The sequence below is a fragment of the Sprattus sprattus genome, assembly GCF_963457725.1.
Source record: "Sprattus sprattus genome assembly, chromosome: 2".
NCBI lineage: Eukaryota > Metazoa > Chordata > Actinopteri > Clupeiformes > Clupeidae > Sprattus > Sprattus sprattus.
In genome coordinates this window covers 31,425,166-31,449,729 of record NC_137921.1, presented here as the reverse complement: position 1 = coordinate 31,449,729, position 24,564 = coordinate 31,425,166, and the positions used below count along the sequence as shown (strand labels likewise).

The following is a 24,564-nucleotide window of genomic DNA, read 5'->3' as shown; positions in this document are numbered from 1 at the left end:
CTTTGAAACAATTAATTTGAAACAGAACACCATCACTCTCAGTTTCTCAGTGTGTGTGGCAGCTTGGCTAAACAATAATGTCAGGACAATAGTGTTTTATTCTGAATGTTGTGAACTTCCTCTGTTCTACATCTGTGAAATGTCCCCCGGATTTGACCGGAAAATTAAAGGCAGGTCAGTTGATTAGTCATCACACCTAACAACGATCCAATGCCACATCGCTAGGCAACACTGCAAATCAGACATTCCCACACTTACACAGTCAGGTTATATGGGCTCATACAAGTATTGGAAAACATTTTAATATATATTCCAAACAATGAAAATACTAACTCTTAATACTACACTTGACCCAGGTGTATCCTGTTTCACAGCTCACAATGGTGGGGTACGTCAACCAGTGCGTCTATATTGACTGGTTGTGTAGCTAAAGTAGATGTTCATAAAGTACCCTGGGCTAAACCAAATATTCCACAGACGAAAACAGCTAAATTATAGGTAGACCCTTACGCAACAAGCACTAATTTGTTTGCTTACGCTGATGTGCTTTTATCATTAGCTCCTCCAGCAAACAATTCTATTTAACACCATCTTCAGTTTGTTCTCCAGTAATGGATGATTAGAGAGCCGCTACCTTTGCATATCAATAGTACACCACACGCCATAAACACACCAGAACACACACAGAACAAGCTAAGGGCTCTCCAGCGGCAGAGCGGCCACTCGAGTCAGTGTGGAGTGTTGGCAAGATGCCACAACCCCCCCCCCCCCCCCCCCCCCCATATCACCCATCTCTATGGCTACGCATTGTTTCTGTTCATCACAGGCCTAGTGTCCCCAGGAGTCATCGAAATCAACATCCCTCATAACTGCTACGTGTACAGGCCTACATTATTTATAGACTGAGCAACACGTTTGTAAAACACACACACACGCAATTTCAACAAAGCTCTGTGTTCACTCAAATCAAAGGCAGCAATGGGGATGGGGGGGGGGGGGGGGGGGGGGTTGTGGCATCTTGCAGTCTGTCAAACAGTGTAAACGCACACAACGCGTGGTTACTACCTAAAAGCACTTCAGTTCATACTTTTGGACACGAAATCAACAACCCTGAAAATGTTGGAACACAACTGAAAGCAGTTAGTCATCAGAAGTGACAACTATGGTAGCTATGGTATCTAAGCAAGGCGTTCTGACCTTCACCATAATGCCAAACACTATCAAGCCCTTTGTATGCAACAATGATAGTGTGTGTGTGTGTGTGTGTGTGGGGGGGGGGGGGGGGGGGGGGGGGTACATCTCATCTGAAGTACCATATACTAGCACAAACTAAGTTTTCAACAACAACAAAAACGAATTGCATCATTACTGATTATTTGATTCAGAAAAAAACTCATATTCATGTTTTAGATGCAGATCCTCTGAGAACAATCAGGAATATTAAGCACTGAGGTAACATTTCACAGAGTCATCTCAAAGAGCTAAGCAATAATGAAATGGTGGCTGACGAGAGAAATTGAGTACCCCTTTTTTTTTTTGAATACATTTGAAAGGAATACATCAGGTTCATAAGATGTAATATTGAGTACAAAAGAAGACGATTATGTACCACAAAGTACCAGTAACAGTATAGTTTGTGTTTGTAACAGAAAGCACTTTGGGAAAAATTTGGTCCATTTTGAAATGGTACCTTTGGAATCCTTTTTTTCTTTCAGAATGAGGGGAATTATTTGGTAACAAAATATTTCATGTTTAGATTTCTAGGCGAGTCGATTGTTGCTTTAAATAGAAATGAGCCTCCCTCGTAATTTGACACACTTCATGAACAATGATGAGCCTAACCCGACAAACCATTCCTTTCGCCTGACATCAGTTCACCTCACTGTGTTTACTAAAGGCTGTGATGCTTAAAGTGTTTGTGCTCTTGGTACGGAATAGAATAGCAGTGGGATTTTGTCCATTGGCTCTCATCACATGTAGGCTTAATCGCCAGAGAGACCTAGCCTGGTGACACCAGCCTACGTATTTCCGCCTGAATTGATTTCAAGCTCATACTCAGTCTGGCCCAACCCCATTGACAATCGTCTCCAGAACTCAAAATTTTGCAGGACCAATCAGCGAACAGTTCAGAGCTGTGACGCAAAACTCGCCTTGGAGGAAAAGACACGAAAAGCTATCGGAAAAGTTGTCTCAACTCTCGAGAACATCAGAAAATTAAAAGGAGAACAAGAGTATTTTCTTGTAAGTTTTATGATTGGAAAGGACGTCGTAGCTCTTCTCCCAACTGGCTTTGGGAAGAGTTTAATCTACCGAATGCTTACTAAACGTTGCTGATTGGTTAAGGGAACTCCAATGATTTTAAACCTCAAGATAAGCACCCGCCGATCTCGGAAACCAAAATGCATTGGGTTGGCCCAGACTGAAAGACGGAATGAAATTGAGTCACAGGCTGGTAATGGCCAGGCTAAGAGAGACCATGCAACTGACACAACACAGTGCAAAGTAGGCCCCTGCTTCACTTAGATCATCCTGAACACCTGGCCAATACATTTAAACAAGCATAGGCAACCCAAGCCTACATATTTTTGGGTCATCCAGTGGGAAGACAAAACATATTTAGTGGTTTTAAACCAGAAATCCTCAAAGCAAGCTATTTTAACCAGAATGGGCAAATGTGGGTTCATATTATGAGTAAGTATTTCTTGCTCGCATTACATCTTGTAAACCATGATTTCTATACACCACATCCATGTTAACGATGAGTATGCCAATTTCAGAACCACAGCTCCACGGTTGCTACACATATAATTATAAGCCACTGTTGTTTCACTTCACATTGTGGGACGGCGCAGAATGTTTAGACACTCCCCGGTGAAATCAGACTTTGAGTTGTGATGGGGAAGCCATTGGCCCAGCTGAGATGGTATGGGTGAAGGCCATGTGATTATGCGTATCCAGGGGAGAGATTGTGTTTGCGGCCTTACTGCACAGTCTGATACAGGTAGCCCCTCTTGTAGGCACTCAGAGGGTAGAAAGTGGCCACCACGAACTTGCCGTCAAACGTCCTCCCGGTCAGCAGCCTCTGTGCTTCTTTGGAGTCTCCAGCATTTGCATATTCGACAAACACCTGGAGACAAAAATCAACCAGAAATTCACAATCCTCACAATTCCTATTACCCCCCCCCCCCCCCAGTCTCTGAAATGGCTTAAAAAAAGGCTATGCCTTACCTGGCCTTTGCCTGGGTTTTCTTTCGGGATTAACAGTGAGACAACAGACCCGTACTTCTTGCATTCCTCTTTCATGTCTTCTACGATGTCTGATTAGAGCAAAAGACCGAATGTATTCCAATGACGCCTTACAGTACAGAAAACTGGCATACAAATATTCGAGATATTTAAATAATGACAAGCTAATTTTGTGACATGCCAATATACATAAACATTAATGCATTAACTCTGAACATTTGCTTGTTCACTTAAGAGTGATAAAGATTTGTGGTGTTGATTTCATTTGTGGTCATGGCATCTCCATCCCATTTCCCTCTGGAGAAGTTGATCTCACCTTCATACTCATCCTCGTTGTACAGGTGACTGTCATCGATCACATTGAGAAGCCTCAGGACGGGAGTGGGTAGCAGAACCAAATCTTCTATGTGAGGAGCTGCAGTGAAAGCATCTGGGCATTAAACCACTGAACTCCCAAAGTCACAAGAGCTTCTCATTCAGGTCCTACTTTACACCAACTCCATAACTTCTTTTCAGGTACTGTTTTACAGTCTTGGCAAACAAAACAATTCTTTTTTTTTAGTTTTTGGGCTTTTTATGCCTTTAATTGACAGAGCAGTGAAGATTGTGACAGGAAATGAGAGGGAGAAGAGGTGGGGAGTGGACAGGAGAAATGGCATCGGGTCGGATTCGAACCCGCAAGCTCCTTGAGCTTCAAGCCCGAATGTGGACGGGGCTACTGTTTGAGCCACAGTGCCCCCCCAAACAAACAAAAAAATTCTAATGAAACATTACTATACAATAATGTGGAAAAAAACAGATCAATAGAGGCCATACATTTTAATGGACAGCATGTTAAGATAAGATTCCATCAGGGCTGTCCACAGTAGAAGTTCATGCGATGGCATTTTGATTCTCAAGCAAACATTCCATCATATTTCAATTAGGACTCTGTGGACCTTGGCCACCATGTGATGATATGCTGTGTGCCTGTGTGTCTGTGTGTCTGGTATTTAAAACTAACCGAAGGGAATGCTGAAGAAGGGGCTGATGAGGGCGGCGTCTGCTGTGCTTCGGAGTTTGGGGTCCGTGCGGAGCATGCTGGAGAGACCGGATAACACATCCTTACAGTGGGTTGGGATTTCGAACAAAAACACACACTAAAACACAAGAGCAATATCTGGCTCCAAAACATCTACACAAGTACATTTCACCATGTCATAACTCTACATTCATGACACATGAATGCAATGAGTAGATGTCTAGCTCATAACAGATATATTGGTCACAAAGACCTTCTCATCTAACCACTTTGACAGCGTACCTCTTAATAAGGTCTCTGAGGTGATACACCGGAATGGCGGGGCAGGCCATACTGTTCCTGGTGAAGATATGATCGATTATCGCAGCATTGTTCTCCTACAAAGACGTAAAATAATTTGACTCATTAGTGAACTTAGACAATAAAATTAGAAATGTGTTACCATACATTCTGGAGCAACTTCTATGTGTAACTCAAAAATCAGTGTGTGGTTTGAGGCCAAATTCACAATCAAATTTTGCAGAGTTGTAGACAGTCACCCCCATCCACAACTGGCGCCCATCTTTCACTACTGACCTTCCATTCCTGAGATCGGACGGTCTCTTTCAGCTTGATGCCGGAGTACAGCTCCAGGAGGATGATCCCCAGGCTCCACAGGTCTATAGTGGCAGGGCAGCCACTGTCCACCTCCAGCCCAGCCTGGGCCAGGGAGTTCTGCAGCTCTGCCTCGGGAGCCCGGTACCCATCCGTCTGGACGTACTTCACGTCCTGAGTGGTAAGGTCAAAGCAGTGTTAGATGAAATCTAGAAGACTGACATGATGCTCCAAATCAGCCATTGTAATTATGCTTCAGAAAAATACTTAATTACCCTCATGGATAATGAAACCTTCAACAGGAGGTGTTGTAAAAGCAGCATACTGAGCTAATCAGATCTTGCCAACTGTCCTCTAACTGTAGGACGAACATTATAAACATTTTTAAGCTGTTCCTTAGGGGCAGATGACAGTAAAGGGAAAAAAAAAAAAACCCTTCCAAAATGTTTTTATGCCTCCACATTTAAACACTAAAGCAACACTACACTCATATAATATCAGCCTCTCCTAAGTGCCACTGCAACATTTTGATGGACTAAAACTCGGGCACTCTAGCTCACCTGATGTCCCTCTTTGTAGCTTAGACCAAAGTCGATGAGCTTGAAGCACTCGTCCTCGGCGCTCCACAGGACGTTGCGTGGCTTCAGGTCAGCGTGCACGTAGCCTTCGCGGTGGAGGAAGGCCAGAGCCTCCAGCACGTCCCGGGCACAGTGCTGGATCATCCACATGGAGTGGCCCTGGTTTGAGGCACGCACCAGCAGATCGGACACGTTCAAATCCAGCAGCTCCAGTAGCAGGCAGCGCGTTGCCACGCCAACCGCACTGTGATTGGTGAACACCCCATACAGGGTTACTGTGGGTGGAGAACAACCCAGCAGACCAGCATTAGTATTCAAAACTCATGAAGTGCTATTTCAAAACTTAAACGGCAACAGATTGAGTTCTAACATGAATGGGCAAATGAAAGCTTGTCTCGATTTGATCTCTTGAGGTATGCCCTCTGATAACCTGCTGCCCTGCTCCGCCATGGAAAACAACATTTAATTTCTGTACCAATTGACCTTTTTAAAGAAATCATGTATAACATAGAGGACAGTGTCTGTATATTTGGTAAACATATTGTGCAAATAGAATGTGTGACATGTTACAAGTGATTCGATAAGATTAACGCAGTTATGATACTGGCGTAGGGCAAATCTGGTTGACAGAGTCTGCACCCATAATCACACCCTTTATGATTAAGTATATTGCTTGAAGGATAACGCTTTAAACACTGCAATGTACCAAGAGAAGGTACATGCATTTCAATGGTCAGAAGCGAGCCCTTAAAATGCCCTAAATGTTGACGAAGATGATAGCATCGCAATCACCATTATGGCAGACGTACCTATATTCTTATGTCCCTGGATGTCTTCAAGCACGGATCTTTCTTTGTGGTACCCGTAATCCCCACCCTGTGTGTCCGCCTGGAACTCCTTGACGGCAGCTGTGCTTGACCGGCCAGAGCTCACACGATAAACAGAGGCCGAGACACCCTGACCGAGCCGAGCCTGCACATTCCACATTTCTCCAAATATCTCGTACAACACCGGTGTCATGGTCTGATCTACGGTCGCCGGGGAAGGTGCCATCATTGCTGCTGCACTAACATCCGAGGACAATGACCCACTTGATTCATAACTGCAAGCCATGAAGTCAATATCTTTGCCTGATAACTACTACACAAACAGCCAAGACGAGAACACCTGTCAGCTAGCTTAAACAGTGACTGACCACGAAATTAGCGACCTATAACTTTCAGGTTCTTACAAGCTGGATTTCCATTTGATGGCTTTAGACGTTTCTGGCATCGTATGCCAAATTACACCTAGCGTCATGGCTGCCATTATTTTGTGTCAGCCTTGACTCTCAAGTTTTAACAAGATATCTAAAGTCACTTTGAGCTAACTAGATATCTTGACTACACAAGCTGGCTATCGCTAGGTAAGTTAGCTCTGTTCCCCGGCTAATTTTAGAAGGCAGAGATATTCCACCTTAAGGTACCATGCACCTTGGAGCTAAATGCGATGTATTCAGTCCCTGAACGATAACATATCTTTACCAATCACAGTGCAGTTTCTGTTATTTTATTTTCTTGTAAATAATACTTATTTAACACTACTCGATTAGATATTTTGCGTTTGTTTAGCCCGCCATTTTACCGGAAGTATCACGTTATCGGTCTAAATTAACCAATAACTACTTCCGTTCTCATTAAAGTTTGCTTTTACCAGATAGTTTTCATTTGTAAGAGACATACAGTTAATCAACTGTTAAATGCGTTTGCATCTTCTTCCCATTTCAACACGATTAACCCCAAAGCCGTAGTCTGAAACGCTTTTATTATGCTTATCCATAGAACATTTAAATAGGTAGACGGGCTCTCTGGCCTATCTGTGGAATGGTGTTTTTCTTGTGCGGCGTTATGAGCAACAGCAACGTCAGTCAAATTAGGAGACAAATTAGCCGTCTCGATTCCCGGCTACATTTAGAGATAATTGTCCCGAAATGAATCAGCTTTAGTATTTAAGAAACTTAAATTGCATAAAGTTAATTGCATAGCCATGATAACAAAAACGAATATTTTTTTTAAGGACTAACTCATTCCACAAACTTATAATATAAGTGTTTTAAAACAGGGAACATTGATAAACTAAACGAAATTGCATTGTGTTCAACAGGAAGATAATTTAACAAACACCTCACTGAAAAAACAAAGGATTATATCTTAATAAAAGTTAGGTTGATTATGTTCTGAACATCCTAGATATCAATAAAGACATGTTTATCTGTTATTCATTTTATCATTGGCTACACCCCAATATTTTAAAGATTACTAATCTTATAAACTGCATTGTGCCCAGTGGGAAGACACTGTGTGACACACTCTATCGATGATAGGATTGTGTCTGGATAATTGTGCGATGGAATGTTTTCAGAGCATACAACATTTTATTATTGATGGATCTCAACATGGACTACACCACAAATCTTTAAAAAATAGTCCATCAAACCGGCAAATTATTACATTATTTCCACACTCTACTAATGAAACATTGTGTCTGAAAAAAAGGCCTTGTTATTTCTTTCAAGTGAACTTTTGTAATTAAAGATTACAATTTTTAGTGATGCCACAAATACCTTAAAGAAGTGTGATGGTTTGCTTTCAACCGTTTACTGAAAATATCAACAATCGCAACATCAATAACGTTAGAACTTTTAATTTGGTATGCCATTCTCCGATTTGGTTTTATTTCCTGAGCTCATTGTTGCTAGCGGAACGGAACTCGTTTCTGAAGGGTGTTCCCTTGGATAAAGTTATTCTTGTGCCACGTCAAAGTGACGGAAGAAAGAGGTGGATCAGGGGCGGGTCACTTAACACTACGAATGTGTCCAGCCAGACAGGCAGGCAGCCTGAGTGGCAGAGAAACAGATACATCAGGACGAGCAGAAAGGTAAGAGTATCGTGTCAGATTAATCTACAACTCAGGAGAAAGCACTGTTTTGAAACAGCACTCCGCTGGCTAGAAAGATGCCGGCTGCTTGTCTATATTGTCTTAATTGTCTTAATGCTGGCGTCTTAGCAAATTTCACATTAGCAATTACTATATACTCAGTTCTACTATAGAATTGCTATGCTGTATTTGTGATAAAAACGCTGCTGGTTAGTTCATTTCACTCAAAGCGATGAAACTTAACGTGTATGATTTCCTTTTCTGGTGGAAATCGTTTACGTTGATTGAACTGACAGGCTGTCATTCATAAATGTACAGTGGTTGGTTAAGTTTGTTAGCTAGGCTAGCAAAACTTGTTGTGTCTATGCCAGCACCACATACCCTCCAGTCATTACAGAGAGTATAAGCCTGATCGCTGTTATCATACGATTCACAAAAAACCGCGACAACAGTGAAATTTAAAGCTGAGAATACGGTGACTATAAACTTGACGCTACATTGTAGATCTATTTGGTAGCTGTCTGGTTCTGTAGAATTGTTGGTCAGTGCATTGATCATGTCCTCGGGGATGAGCTTAGGTCAAGTTGACATGTTAACGATTTAGATATAATGAGGGCAGTGATGACCCTGAATAAGCTATGTAATAACAGGGTAGAATATAATGATGAATATAATGATAATGAAAACCAGGTGTTCACAGAGTATACCTCCACCTGTTCCTTTTCTCCCTCCAGCATTTGAGCGTGTCTTTGAACATACCAAGAATGGACATAGACAGATTGAGGGAAAGACTGGCTGAGGCTGGGCAGTCCCACCTCTTGCAGTTCTGGAAGGAGCTCAGTCCAGAGGAACAGACCGAGATGAGCCAGGATCTGGAGGGCATGGACTTCAAGGAGATCAGCGGATTCTTTAAGAGCGCCATGGAGACGTCCAGTCAAGCTAAACAAGAAAAGGTTGATAGTCGAATGGAGCCAGTGCCCAGAGAAGTTCTCGGGAGTGTGACTCGCGATCGAGAGTCTCTCAAAGATTGGGAGAAAGAGGGTAAGTGTCATAGTGTCCTCTTCATATGTGAAACCAAACCGAGTGTCCAGAAAGTGTAATTAGATTTTATTGCATCTTAACTGGTACTGAGCGGTGCAAGTGTGCAGGAAATAGCTATGGCCTTCCTTTTCACCTACTCATGGATATATACTCTGTAAATGTTATACAACACTCCTCCAAGATAGTGTTACTGCAATATCCTCCTCACACTTGGTACTCTGACACTGCCAGTATGACAGAGATAACACGGCTCAGTTGAGGCCTAGCCTCCAAAAACATGGAGAGAAAACAGTCATTATTTGAGGATCAGATCCTGCCTTGAGGAAGTAATCAAGTATGAGGGCTTTGCTATGTTGAAACCAGTAAGTGGGGGTCCTCGTGTTGGCTTGGAGCCCTGAGGGTCCCTTGATGAGGCCAACACTGAAGAGAACCACCAGTGGGCTGTGAGTGTGTGTGTGTGTGTGGGGGGGGGGGGGGGGTAGAACCATCTGGTATTATTTAGGCCGTTGACGCAAGAGTGGTCTACTACGCCCTCGTTTATGAGGTCATACGACATTGTGTCATTTCTGTATTCAGTTCTTACTCACAGACAGCAAAGAATTACGCCCAGCTATGGTTTTGCTGTTGAAATGCTCAATAAGGGTTTTAATGTGTGGAAAGAACACATACTTGTCAGTTTAACTTTGTCAAAAAGACAACTTGAACTTGAGTTCAACTTGAAACCACTGTTTAATTAGGTTGACTTTATGTGAAGTAGAACTGGACATTTTAAGTTTGCAGTTTACCCCAGTTAACCCCAGATTCTCCCAGTTTTAACCCTGTTTAACCCTGAATTTATGGCATTTGCAAAAGAAATGTGTTGACTGTTGAAATGATTGTCTGAGGTAGACTGTTGAGACTGAAGAAAGTTTGACACATCCGTTGGAATGCAACACATATGACATTTACATGTCTCATTGAAGCTCACAGATTAAAAAAAAAAGATTGAGAGAAATTAAAAACGTCCAGTTTTTGGCTTCACACTGGGCAGCTCTGTCAAAGAAGATAATTATAATTGGGATAATGATCCCTCTGTTTTCATTGACTGTGAAGTCAGTAAGGACACTGCCCTGTGTTAATAGGACTACTCACTCACTCACTCACTCACACTCTCTCTCTGTCTTCACACTATGTGTGTGTTTATTGTCTCTGTGTGTGATTTCTTCTTATTTTCTCTTTTCTCTCTGATTTTATAACCATTCACTTTTGTCTCTTTAATGACTTTCTTTTTGCTCTTGCTCTCTCTCTCTCTTTCTCGCTCTCTCTCTCTCTCTGTCCTCTTTTTTTTTTTCTCTGCTCTCCACAACATCTCTCTCTCTCCAGGACTCCGCTGCATTTCCCAGAACAAAGTTGCCGTTCTTTTGCTGGCTGGCGGGCAGGGTACTCGACTGGGCGTCTCATACCCCAAAGGCATGTACGACGTTGGGCTGCCCTCGCACAAAACCCTCTTTCAGATCCAGGCCGAGCACATCCTGAAGCTCCAGCAGCTCGCTGAGCTGCAGCACAACACCAAGTGCTGCATCCCCTGGTAAGCTGCTGCTGCTGCTACACTGACTGGCTCAATGGATGTTCCTCATGCCACAATCAAGGCCAAGTTGTATCAGTAGGTCAATTAGTTTAGATAGCACTTGCAAGATACTGTTGAGTTTGATAGCTTTGCCTATATAAACTAATTCTGTGATTGCTAAAGGGAGGTATTTATGACGGTTCATCTTACTGTATTGCGCTGTTATGTGGATGTTGTTTCTGTTGAAGTCTAATTCTAGTTCCATCCAGGAAGTGTTATTTTCCGAGAAACCCCGTGCTCTTCCATGACAATTCAAAAGAATTGCATGTCATTAAATGCACTTGGCCTTTATCTCATCTAGAGAGCAGTTAGGTCACATGCCTCTGATGTCTGCACTCATTCACTTGCATGTGGACGGATCACAGGGAAGTTCCGTGCTGTGATCTCTCGGAAATTAATTGTGCACATACCTGCATGATAATCAGCATGCACATTCTCCTTGAGTGAGCTGTACAGGACTTGATGGAGATCATTTCCAAGCACTGTTAATGACTTAAGAATGAATTAATCAAGTGCCTTGTATTAATATATTCCTTGTATTAATCTTGTGCTTATGAAAGCAGGAACTTGGCTTTTCTGTGTGTGTCTGTGTGTGTCTGTGTGTGTGTGTGTGTGTGCGTGTCCGTTTGTGTGTGTGTAACTTAGATCATTAGGTGCGACTAAGTCTGCATATGTACAAGAGCATGTTTAGACCAGAGGTGATAAGAAGGGTCGAACTGTGCTTCTTCCAACACGTGGTTATCCCTGCTGAACGCAAACTTCTGTCTATATAAACCTTGTGCCATGTGTTTGATATTACTTCACTTTCAGCCTTGTGCTGGGAGTGAGCAAGATTGCAATGGTTGTTGTTGTTGTTTGTCTAAAACATGGAACTCTGGAGTCCTGAGGTAACTACAGTGAATTTTCACCGTACAGGACTCACTGGCACAACTACCGTACCCTGTTTTCTGTGCCATGTTTGTGATTAACTTTATTAAGGTTACTCATTTAATCTAATTTCCTCCTGGTCGATCACTGTATAGAGGATGCTCATGGCTATTTTCATTACTATGTCATTATCTGCTCTAGATAGAAGCAGAAAAGAAATGACATACCACATGACATTACAAATGACATGGCTTGTGTAGCCCTGGGCCAAACTGTTCTTTTTACGTGGAGTGGTGACGAAGAAACCTGAATGAGCTGCACACAAAAAAAAAAATATGGTGCTGAGCAACTGCATACGCATTTATAGAATTGAACATTTGATAACATGCCTTTTGAAAGCCTGAAATCTTTTTCCTCAGAAAAGTACAAAATGTGTGACCTCTGTGTAACGTCCGTTCCATTTGATTGCCAACATGTACATAGGCTTTGACAGTTTAAACTTGTTGACATGACAATGACCACACTAATCAATAAATAATCCTTTAGGTACATAATGACAAGTGGGAGAACAATGGAGGCTACCAAAGAGTTCTTCTCAAAACACAACTACTTTGGCCTCAGCCAAAATGATGTTATAATCTTCCAGCAAGGCATGCTTCCAGCCATGGATTACAGTGGTAAAATCATCCTGGAGAGTAAGGGGAAACTCTCTATGGCTCCAGGTAAGATGGTATCAGAGATTTACGATGTGTTTGGAAAGGGTCCAACTAGCTTGTCTTCTTTCCAGCACTTGAAAGTCTTTTGAGTAAAAGGCACTTGAATGGACTGGTCCAATTTGCATTCAAGAATATATTATCTGTTTCTTTAGCCCTCTAAAATCTATTTCTATAAATTAGTTATTTTCCATTCACACATTACTTTTACATTGTACAATTAGATTTGATGACACTGCCGGGGCAGTGTGCCCGGCTTTTTTATTAGTTTTATAGTAGGGTTGTCATTTCTATGATCTTAATCTTCTTCACGTACACATTCAACCGGACAGAGATGAATCCGGCTCCTTGGGTGTGTCCTTGTAACCCGGTGCACTGTATCCTTGGTCTTTCAAGTCTGTATGATTGAAATGCTTCTCTCCGATCTCAGATGGCAATGGGGGTCTGTACAGGGCCCTCGGCACCCAGAACACAATCAAGGACATGGAGGGGAGGGGTGTCAGCTGTATCCACGTGTACTGCGTGGACAATATCCTAGTAAAGGTGGCCGACCCAGCCTTCATCGGCTTCTGTGCGCTGAAGGGAGCCGACTGTGGAGCAAAGGTTAGCCTGGGTGACACTTTACTGCTGGTCTTTAACATGCTTTTAGAGTCGTAACGCTAGAGTTTTAGGGTTAACAGACATACTGTACATAAAAGATGGATTAGGTATATTATCCAGTTATTGTGATACACATTTGACAGGTTTCAACATTGTGCATTTAGGAGTGTTAAATGTTTACTTAATTGTTAGTCCATGAACTCTTGTCATCTTATTCAAACATAAAGCAGTAAAAACTTAAGAGCACATTTAAGGGTAACTAGCACCATTGTCAAACTTGCACTTACTAAACTTCACCACTGGGTGGTGCTATTGTATTTTAAAGGCGCTAATGGGTAGTCCAGGCCGTGTCAGTAAGAAAACGTGAACATTATGTTCTTTACAGCATGTTCTACCAACTTCACTAATGATAACACTGCAGCTTAGGTTTTTGGTACGAAAGTGGAGCACCTTGATAGAGTGTATAAAAGTTGTATCGCCTATTTGGTGTTAAAACAACATTGCCAGGCAACGTAGTATATCAGCAAGCAACACAGCACAGTATGAAGTGCCATGTGAAAAATGTTTGCCTCCCTTTGCACACAATGGGTTTTCTCATAGAGCACTATTCTGAAAAGGGTGACCATGAAGAATTTACTGGGAGCAGGAACAGGAAACTCTAATAGCTTCTGCTAAGATATCAAACTGCAGAGTACACATGAGTGTTGTTCTAAGATTTTTAAATAATTCAGTGCATTGAAGTGTGAATATGTGTTTTTAAGGGTTATCACAGACAGCAGTAACTAAAAAGGCTCTCATATTCTTTAGACATAAAGTCCGCATCTGTTGTGCATACAGCTCTAAGAAAACGTGCGGAAGTAACACACATGTGTCATAGTAATTGTTTACACTGAATATAGCTCTAAGAAAGTGTGAGAAAGTAACTCTGTACATATAATTGTGAGTGTTTAAGCATGTGTCACAGTAATTGTTTAAACTATGTTCCCTATTTGATCAAATTGCTTTAAATTCCTTGAAAATCCTAACAGTGTAGCTTCATATCAGCGCCTTGCGTACTGATATGTTGCCCAAGTGTTCGCATATGGCCTCAGTATGCACCTGGCCCTACTGTCCACTAGACATAACTGATGCGTCTACAAAAGTCTCAGGGCTCCACAGGGATGGAGGAACTGCTGGCCCCCGTCTCTGGGACGCTTGTTTCCACCGCCTGATTCAGTCCAGTGGCTACGATGAGGGGAATAAGCTGCAATAAGCTGTCATAAGGCTACCTTTTCTTCACATCTGTGGACATTCCTTCACACTCTGTCTGTCCCAGTTGGTCATTACTTGCCTTTTCCCCCTCCTTAGAGCAGGTTAGCGATTGCACACCCGCAAAACTCTCAAACCAGACAAAGATGTTCAACGGCACTACATGGCCAGCGAAACACATAGCTTAGTGTTCTGGTTCCCCCTGATTGATGCCAACTATTTCTTGGTCATTTTTGCCCATCAACTTTATAGCAACATAAAATTGGACCAGGAAAACGTCCCAATTGATTTAAAGCTGTCAAAGTCATTTATTTTCTTGGCAGTGGGCTTTGCCCGGTCAGATGTTAAGGAAATGCCACAGAATCGCCTGCCAAGAATATAGGTATGTTATATTTCGGTTAGATGTATATATGCGAGTTATGATTTGATTAAATATATGTACAGTATGTTAAATTTGGGTTGGATATGAATATGTATGTGTGTTATGATTAGGTTATGTATAGGGATATTCTATAGAGGTCCCTCTTCTTAAAGGTAGAACGCTGAATGACAGTCCGTGCAAAGGGAGTACATCATTTGAAAAAGAGTTTGGGCACTTTCCCAAGAATCCTGTGATGTGGCATTGAAAGCATTCGTCATTCTATAGGGCACCCAACCAGTGACTAATCCACAATTACCCAGGAAATAATGGCAACTTTCTTTTTTGCGTGCACACTCTAAATTCAATGTTCGAGACACGAAGGCTTTGGTCAGTGCAATCAAGAGAAATACCTTTCCAAATTCATGTCTGTATACCACTCAGTCAAACTGTGTCGTTGAGTTCTGGGCGAAATGGTAAGGAAACAATTCCTTCGTGACTCCGGGGAATCTGTGGTGAAGAGGGCCTTGCAGGATGAAAGGCCAGACCACCCGCCTCATTGTAAATTGTAAAGTATACCGCTAATGTGGCTTCCAGCTCGAAGCCTCCTCCCCAACACAAACCCATCATCAACAGTGAACTTTGTAATTTGTAGCTCGCAGATGGACTCTGGGCCCTTTTTTTTTCTCTCCGTCCGTGTAATGCCGATTCCTGTTTTACATTAACATGGGAGATGTTGGGGTACCGTGCTTTCCTTTTACACGGCATGACCATTACTGAGTGGTGCAAATAAGCTGTGTCCCACATCTAAATCACATGGTGGAATTTTGTAATTTTGCAATGTATGTGAGATGGAATGACATCCATATTTTGTGAAGCCTGCCGAAACCATTTCTGACATCTGCACCAAGCCTGCCAGACTGGGGTGGTGGCCTGTTTATAAATAACTCCTGTAGACAGACGTCCATTTATTTCATGGACCCGACGGCCTCTGCTCTTGTGACCTCACTCACTCGCAGGTAGTGGAGAAGACCAATCCAACGGAGGCTGTGGGCGTGGTCTGCAAAGTGGACGGACGCTACCAGGTGGTGGAGTACAGCGAAATCACCTTGGCAACGGCAGAGCGACGGAGCTCGGATGGGCGGCTGATGTTCAACGCCGGCAACGTGGCCAATCACTTCTTCAGCCTGTCGTTCCTGAGAGACATCGTCAAGTGAGTCAGGCCCCCACTCAGAGTGTGACTCACGCACGACATCAGTGCTGTCTCGCGCTTACCCACTCGCTCATAAACTGAAGGGTAAAATAATGAGCAGTAATTGAAAGTAAACTCCCTGGCATAGAGCTATAGTAGTCATAGTGTAAACGCTCATACCATGGTGTCTAATATTCGTAAATCAAAATGGAAAATGGATGGCATCATCTCTTGCAGACAGGGAGGCACGATGTCAACTGTAATTGACAGAAACGGCCCCTGCACTGTACAATGCCATGTGGCAACTACATTAGTCAGGGTTGAAACAAGGATGTATTCTTATGACAACTCCATGTGGGTCATGGGCCTGGTTATTCTTAGTTAGATTTTATCGTTTGTTTTTTCCCCCACAAAGATGGCCTACTGGGTACAGTACATTGAATCCAGATTGGGGCAGGTATTTGGTAAATGGGTTGTTGCTAGGCACAGTACCTTGATTTCCATATCTTAAGAGCCCTGCAATATTGTTAGTTGTCATCAAGGTAGTGATTATTTTAATATGTGCCCAGAATATAAGATCATGAAAAAAAAACACATCTGTAATTTTTGTATGTCTGGACATTGGTATTTGAAATGCATGATGTATTTGCCAGTCTCTCCTTTGCCTCTCTCTCTCTCCTCTCTCTCTCTCTCTCTCTCTCTCTCTCACTCCATCTTTCTCTCATTCTTAGTTTTATGAGAGCAACATGAACAGAAAGTACATGTTCCATTTTTTTATATCCTGTCTGTCTCTTCCTGTATCTGTCTGTCTGTCTGTCTCCTTCTGTCTGTCTGTCTCCGTCTGGTTCCCCCCCCCTTCTTTGGCTCCATCTCTGCATCTGTCCTCCCCCCAGTACCTATGAGCCTCAGCTTCAGCACCATGTGGCACAGAAGAAAATCCCCTATGTGGACACACAAGGCCAGCTAATCAAACCCGACAAACCCAACGGGATTAAAATGGAAAAATTTGTCTTTGACATCTTCCAGTTTGCCAAGTAAGTGAAGCAATTATTTTTTTTCCAGCCCATGTGCTACACACAGACACACACACACACACACACACACACACTGAATCTCCACTTGCATAACAGCAGGTCCACAAGCCTACTCCCAAACCTCAACACACCCATACTCGGTCATATACTGAAACACACACATTTACACACTGTAACACACATTTGTAACATAGCCACCTGACTTGCCACTTGGCTTCATTCATATGCTTATATGCATGCATATGAAGGAACACACACATTCTGAGTTCATGTAGACAGCTTGTTTACACCCAAACTTCCTTACTGGCAGACCCAACAAGCCCTAGGCCCTGTTTGAAAACTCTTAAAATGCTGTCTTACTTCCTTCCCTCTCTTAAACAAGAGAAGGAAGGACTGTTTGAAATCCCTACATTTTTCTTTTCCAGGTTTATAAGATACCTTAAAATCACTGCGTAACAGTCTTTTTTCAAGGTACTGGTAGGAGGCTGAACCCAGGAGCGCTCAGTGCAGCAGACATTGCGACTCACTGCCCTTCAGTGCCCTGGCTCTAGTTAAGGAGCTCATAGAAATTCCGTTACCACCAGGAGCCATTACGTCAGCCTGGAGTCATGCAGCTATTGGGAAGCCTTGTTAGAACCCAACGGCATCTTGCAGAGGGATTCCTCCTCCATTTTGTTTGTCTTGAGGTCAAGGACTTCAAGCTGTTTTTTCGTAGTCAGTTCATTCAGAGTGCAATCAGATATTGATCAATCAAAATTCAAACTCCATGGCTACTCCAGTTCAAAGAGCAGACCTACATGAGGCCTTCAGATGTTACCTTCAGAGCTCAACTGGTTGAGCATCCTGGGTGTCATGCATGCTCACAAGGTAAGTTACAAAGAAGCACAAAAGTACTGACCACAGAACATATGGCTTCACTGGACTGGACCCGAGCTCACAGGTTTGTCTGAAATGTAAGGCCTTTCATTTAGGGCCTTAAATGTAGGCTTTGCACTTTTGGATCAAGGTTATTTTCCTTGCCCATTCAAAGGGCATAATGTGGAAAATGAAGGGCCCGTTGTGAGCTACGGATCAGACTAGCCACATGCTTCTAGTGGCATTGCGTAGGAAGCAGACTGACTGGTCAAGTACCTATTCATTGACCGTCTAGAACTGTACTTCTTCCCAGGAAGTTTGCGGTGTACGAGGTGCTGAGAGAGGATGAGTTTTCTCCGTTGAAGAACGCGGACAGCCAGGATGGGAAGGACAACCCCACCACGGCACGCCACGCCCTCATGTCCCTCCATCACCGGTGGGTGCTCAATGCCGGCGGACATTTCATCGATGAGAACGGCACACGAGTCCCCGCAATCCCCAGGTGCGACCACACACACACACACACTCACACACACACACACACACACACACACACACACACACACACACACGCACACGCACACGCACACGCACACACGGACAGACCATGTCAATGCATACTAAATTCCCAAACAATTGTACAGTACATTCGTTTTTTGTTTTCCACACTAGTCAAATGATTGTAAAGAAAGAATTATTCAACATGCACACTTGTACTGCATAAAAATGCTGTGCGAAATTCTCCAGGAATATTTTGTTGCTGAACTTGCCTTGATTTGATGAACCAACTGTCTTGATGTGAGCCAAAGCAATGTGCTTGGGCACACAACCACCCAGGGTGGGCAGCCCAGAATGAAGAGTATCCTAATGCAGTTAATCATTTAATACAATTTCTGATATCACCTTTTTTTTTTTTTTTTTTTTTTAACCTTTCTTTTTTTATGTCACCTCCACAACCAGTGCCATGTAAAAACACCAAATACATTTATTAGTCCACATCTTTTATTTTTTCATTCATGTTATCTCCTGTGTAATATTTCTAGACACGGACCAGCAGGGAGTGTTTCACCCGGTGTCACCCAGAAGTAACTATCCCCTGTGTTTTTTTTTTTTTAAGTGCATGGTGGTGGGGCTTCCGCTTTTCTTTTTTTTTTTTCTCCCTCACAGTTAGACCTCGCCGCTAACCTAGCCATCACAGAAAATGGGACAGGTACCTCGACCTGACTGAGGTGGTGGTGGGTGTCCGTGGCCCTTGTGCCAACAGGTTCTTGCTGGGATTGGTCCTCTCTGTCGCTAACTAACAGACAGAACGCTATGCATGTGGGGGAATTAGGCATGTCATGCAGTCAGGGAAATGATGCTCATGTGTGCAAATCCATGGTTATGGAGCACCTCCAAATCAAATGTCCGTTTTCTCCATCTCTGTCCTCGCTCTCTTCAATCGCTCTCTCTGTCTTTCTCTCTTAAACCCATGATTAATGTCCAGTGGAAGAATGTATTATTTTAAGCCTTGCAATGAAATAAACATTCTTTGAAAAAAAAAACATAGTCCTAAACATGTACTTCACTGCACATCCAAGTATGTGATTTGAAGGTATGTTGATTAGTGAAAATAAATGATCGAAATGATTTCGTTCACTCCAAATTCCTACTGTCAAATTCATGTAACATTGTAGCTCTGTATCAGCACAAGTGTAGAAATCCTCACTACAGGCCATGCAAATATCAGGCAAAAGATATAAAATAATAAGTTGTGTATATATATATATATATATATATATATATATATATATATATATTATTAGTGTAGTTCATCTACATTGTTACTTAAGTAAGCTGACCAATGCCACGAAGACAAACCCTTCAGTAGTTCATGGACTCAGACTAGGCTGTTGGTCTGAAGCACCTGCTACATGTCAATATGACCTCTCCTGTACCTATTCTTGCTTTGACTCAGTTTGACTGTTTTCCCCCACAGCTTGAAGGATGGCACAGAACTACCAATCAAATGCGAGATCTCTCCACTTGTCTCCTATGGGGGAGAGGTACAAAGCCAGCTTCTGCCGTTTTTAATCCATTCCAACTGTTAGAAGGCTAAGTTTGGCATTAGCCTTAGAGAGTTTTAAAATGTCAATAAATCTATTACAACTGTCATAATGTAGTTTATTTATTTGACCTGAGAACAGGATGTCTCTCACACTAAAACCTGGCCTAATAATTTTGTTTTGGCAGGGATTGGAAGAATTGGTGAAAGGCGTCGAGTTTCGCCCCACACTGGTCATTGACAAGGATGGACTCCATCAACTGGTCAAGAACGGATTGTGAGGAACAAGATGGCGGCAGTCGAAGAACCAAATGGAAACTCCTTCATCTGTTTGCCTCTCGAACTGGGGAAACTGTGAAGTTATTGTGCAATAAAATGAAGGAAGGAGGCATCTTGTAGCCAACTGCACAAAACCCTGTTAAAAGATTTAGATATTTATTTTGTGAAGACTTATTTTTTTTATCTGCACCTTGTCACAGGTTCTGGCCAATATTTGCATTTATCCCTTCAATTGTACATAGATTTTCAGCACAGAACAATGAATGAGATCAAATGTTATTATGATTATTGTTATTGTACGAAGGGTACGTAGGGATGGTTTGTGGGATATCCTATATGGCGTAATTTGTCAAACCGTTTGTCTTTTGCCAAAGTTGCTCCACGTCTCTCTGCTCTACCATGTACTCGGATGAAAACTTTTCTTTCTATGTAAGTTTCACCCATTGGAGGATGGACTAGCAGGACTTTGATTAAGCGCACGGTTGAGTTCCCCCCGGCGAGTGTGTGTGTTTGATGGGTATGTTTTTTGGATTAGGGATCCAGGATCGTTGAATCAGAATTTCCAGCACATGGTTTATGAGGGAGGTTTCAGATGGGCCGGAGCCTGCTAGACCGCCGCAGCCATTCAGGAAATGTGCTCTGTGGCTCCTCGCAGCCAACTCCCCCATCTTTCTCTCTCTCTCTCTCTCTCTCTTTTCTCTCTTTCTCTCTGGCACTCTTCTCTCTCTCTCTTTCTCTCTCTTGCTCTTCTCTCTCTCTCTCTTTCTCGTGCTCTTCTCCTCTCTCTCTTTCTTTCTTTCTCGCGCTCTCTTTCTAACTCGCTCTCTTCTCCTCTCTCTCTCTTTCTCTCTCCCTCCCTCCTCACATCTCTGTCCTGTCTCTGCTACTCACGTTTCTTCCTCTCCTCTTCTCCTTCCTCTACCCTGCCTCTGTCCTTTTCTCCACTCCACTGTTTCCCATGCCGACTCTGCAACTGTGTCTGCTCTCTCCTCCACAGACCCACCCCCCGTACACACACACACACTCTCTCTCTCTCTCTCTCTCTCTCCCGTTCTTTTCCCCTCTTTTATCTCTTGAATTCAACAGACCTTATGGAAAGAAAATAAATATTTTTCTCCTTTTCCGTTTGTTGTTATAGCAGTTGGCATACCAAAACATTCAGATGGTACACACAGGAGTCTGTCTGTCTTCACCTAAATAAACCAATACCGAAGTAACTCTCATTGCTGTGTTTTATGTGCTGTGCAAAGACTGAGATAATGATGTCCTACTAATTCCCTACACCTGCACATGATCCAAATATCTTCATCAAGAAAGAAGATAATAAAGGATATAATGTAATAGATGAACTATAGCTAGTGATCGCTATAGATAGTGAGCTAGACCCCTGTATTCACTTCAACAGGGTGTGACTAATGTGCAAGTATGATTGACATGCAATTTCCACAGTGGCAGCTATATACAGCTAATGAATAGATGTCACATTCCCACATCACATGCCCTCCCTTTCCTTCTGAAGAACAAAGATGACATACAGCGTAAAACGCCACGAGTTGACAGTTGGGAGAAAAGAGTCATGCTCTTCAGAGAAGCCTTTTTAATAAGGATGAGTTCTTGACAAACACTACATTTTTTGTACTCCAATGTGAATGCATTCGACCTGCGCTCAGTTTCCTCTTAGTAGGGGTCCTAAAAGTAAAACCCTCTATAGGCCACGTGTGTCAGTTTTGCCATCAGAAATCTGCCTGCATGACTCACATCTTCAGATATAAGGAGGACCTGAGGGCAACTCAAGCTTATATTTTGGAACAGATGTGTCTGGTAGAAGCAGCTGCAGATGTAATTGGTCGCTTCACTGGGCTTAGTGCAGACATGTATGGAGCAGAAGAATGGAGGCAGTCACCGCATAGGCTGACTTTGTTCAAGATCAAAACTTGAGATTTCCTTTAGAACAGGCGGGTTGAGATTGAGAATGTGAAATTTATTGCAATGATGATTATGTGTTTCGCTGAATGCACATTTTTATAACCAGAATTGTGATATCTTATTATTCATCATCTGTCTTTTTGAAACTTGAAGATCATAGTAATTAGCACACTTTCACATTTCTGATCAATATTTGTCTCAACAGTGACTGCAGGCATTATTTCAGATCAGCTGATGTCTATTTAATTACAAATTATTACTTCCTGAAGGTCAGATTTGAGGGATTAGCATCCATCCCCTGGTGAAGAGAGGTCACCATTTCCTAAAACAGTTCTTATCTACTTTCCAGACCAAACTGAAAATTACACATTCTTCTTGGATAAATCTCTGAGCGTGTCAGAACCAGAGGTACAGAGAAACAGCACTGCTTTCCTCATTAAAGTGCAGTGTTCTCCTTCTCCTCCTCCCCTGTGTGTGTGTGTGTGTGGGGGGGGGGGGGGGGGGGGGGGGAGGGGGGATCTACCCTTTAAAGATATGTTCCTGCTCCTCAGACTGCTGAAGGAGATGATGTCATCCCCGTAAAATGAATTTTTGTCAAAAAAAAGTTGAAGTAGCGACAGAGTGACTGCACATTAAAACAGTACTTTTAAAGAATAGCTTACTTGTGAGTGATACTGCTAGCTGCAGTGGATATATTGTCAATATGCTATTAGGGTTTTTTCTATTCATAAAGAGTAAAATGCATTTTTCAAAATTGCTAAAATACACCATTTTGTCTCATTTTGATACAAAAATAATCCATACAAATATGAATAAAAAGTAGAAAGCATCCATTTTGCACTGATATTGGGCTCATACACAACAATGTGCTATGAGATTCACATCAAGCTCAAAATCAGTTTTTTTTCCCATGAACTGTCGCTGCTGTGACCTAGGATCTTTTTCACTGTTGCCTTAGGCTGTCAAAAACAAAACAAATTGGGGGGGGAAAACTCTGCAGATTGGTCACTAGAGTCTGACTTAATTGGAACCTTATGTATGGCATGTGGAATTCTGGGACTTTGGCATGCTCCCAGGAATCTTCAGAATGTAAAGTTTCTTTCCCTCTTTCCCTCTCTCCCTCTCCCTCTCACTTGGTCTCCCTCTCACTCCAGCTCTAGCTGTGTGTCTCCCCCCCTCCTCCTCCTCTTTTTTTCTTTTTTTTTTCCAGGGGTGTCTTACATCAGCTCACAGTCCTGAGAGTTCGCCCTGAGAGAGGAGCTTGAGGGAAAGGATTCTAGCACCCGCTCTCCGACACTGGCTGAACTGGATTACGAACTTCTTGGGACAAATGGTTTGAGAGAGGAAGCTCTTCAGAGGTAGGTCTTGATGGTGTCTTTAAACTAGCTCTTTCATTTGATGAATGTGTGCGAGTTTGTTTGTTTTTCTTTTCATAATGCAAGAATTATACAGCTCTTGAATTCTTAAGCCCTGAAGTTCGTCTGTGGCAATAGGAACATATATTTATTCTGAGCTGGATTAATTTCAGTGAGTAAGTCTAAGGATTTTGGTAACTGATTTTAGTGTATCTGTGTCTACTTTCTCTGTATTAGTTGCTGTTTGCATGGCAGACCAAAATAGCAGATTGCAGAGTAACTATCGCTCAGGACTTCACTGTGAAAGAACTGGTGCAAACCAGCTGTTTTGGAGAATGGCTGATGTGGTGGCTATGTGCAACTCTAGTGAATAGAAACTTCCAGTTTACAGACATATAAAAGACACATCTCAGAATTATTTATAACTTCATGTCACTTTGCATAGGATGTGTATTATTCTACCTATGGACTTATGGACTGAAATCATTCCTTTGCTGCCAAGGTTTTTATTGTGTATATTGACCCTTTACTATGTGAATTATAGATTAGATAAATCTCGTAATCATTAGTTCAAAATACATATTATTTTTATTTATAAATAACACTAATGTTCACTCATATTTCTCCAGCAAACACTGCACACCTTTAAGTGGTCCAAAATGAGTGCATTTGGACTGCAACATTCAAACTGACATCATAGGTAATTTCTAAAACAGTAAAACCCAGAATGGCACTGAAATATTAATTACTTATATTTTGTCAGTGTTGTATGTCTGTCATGGTCCCCCAACAGTTTTCATACCACATTTATAGTAGGCCTAATTGGAATGTTCCTTAGAGCTATTTGTGCACATTTCTTTGTGTCTCTATTGCTGCCACTGATGACTTCCGTTGTCATGGCCACACTCGATGCTCTAGAGGTGTTTGTGGCAGAATCAAAATACTGCAAGGTCAAGGTGCCCTGATATGTGACCCGCATCCTATTCCGAGCAGCCTTGTTTGCATTGGACACGGTTCATGACCTCACTGCTGGGAATATCCAGGGATGAACTCTCCAAGGCCTCAACATGTGCTTCAAGTTATCAGAAATA

At 42.4% G+C, this 24,564-nt stretch overlaps 3 protein-coding genes across 4 annotated transcripts in view; 2 read left to right on the top strand and 1 right to left on the bottom strand.

The window, feature by feature from the left end:
* Nucleotides 1-1,310: 1,310 nt before the first annotated feature.
* uhmk1 (U2AF homology motif (UHM) kinase 1) lies at nucleotides 1,311-7,189 on the bottom strand. Its single transcript, XM_080860800.1, has 8 exons — nucleotides 6,249-7,189; nucleotides 5,422-5,714; nucleotides 4,844-5,035; nucleotides 4,550-4,644; nucleotides 4,250-4,326; nucleotides 3,563-3,661; nucleotides 3,229-3,317; nucleotides 1,311-3,127 (listed from the first exon to the last, which is right to left on the bottom strand). Exons 1-8 carry the CDS (start codon nucleotides 6,550-6,552, stop codon nucleotides 2,981-2,983), a joined length of 1,296 nt encoding a protein of 431 aa, XP_080716926.1. The 5' UTR covers nucleotides 6,553-7,189; the 3' UTR covers nucleotides 1,311-2,980.
* Nucleotides 7,190-8,245: 1,056 nt separating this feature from the next.
* Nucleotides 8,246-21,398, top strand: uap1 (UDP-N-acetylglucosamine pyrophosphorylase 1). Of its 2 annotated transcripts, XM_080860452.1 has the most exons (11): nucleotides 8,246-8,355; nucleotides 9,090-9,396; nucleotides 10,759-10,963; nucleotides 12,416-12,591; nucleotides 13,013-13,185; nucleotides 15,808-16,001; nucleotides 16,874-17,014; nucleotides 18,183-18,371; nucleotides 18,913-18,954; nucleotides 19,848-19,914; nucleotides 20,102-21,398. In XM_080860452.1, exons 2-11 carry the CDS (start codon nucleotides 9,120-9,122, stop codon nucleotides 20,192-20,194), a joined length of 1,557 nt encoding a protein of 518 aa, XP_080716578.1. In that variant the 5' UTR covers nucleotides 8,246-8,355; nucleotides 9,090-9,119; the 3' UTR covers nucleotides 20,195-21,398. The 2 variants fall into 2 exon arrangements, with proteins under 2 accessions (XP_080716578.1, XP_080716579.1); XM_080860453.1 differs by lacking the exon at nucleotides 18,913-18,954.
* Nucleotides 21,399-23,359: 1,961 nt separating this feature from the next.
* ddr2a (discoidin domain receptor tyrosine kinase 2a) overlaps nucleotides 23,360-24,564 on the top strand; it is a 43,758-nt gene continuing 42,553 nt past the window's right edge. Inside the window, exon 1 of the mRNA XM_080860558.1 lies at nucleotides 23,360-23,476. The gene's annotated coding sequence lies outside the window, so the exon portion shown is untranslated. The remainder of the gene's footprint in view (nucleotides 23,477-24,564) is intronic.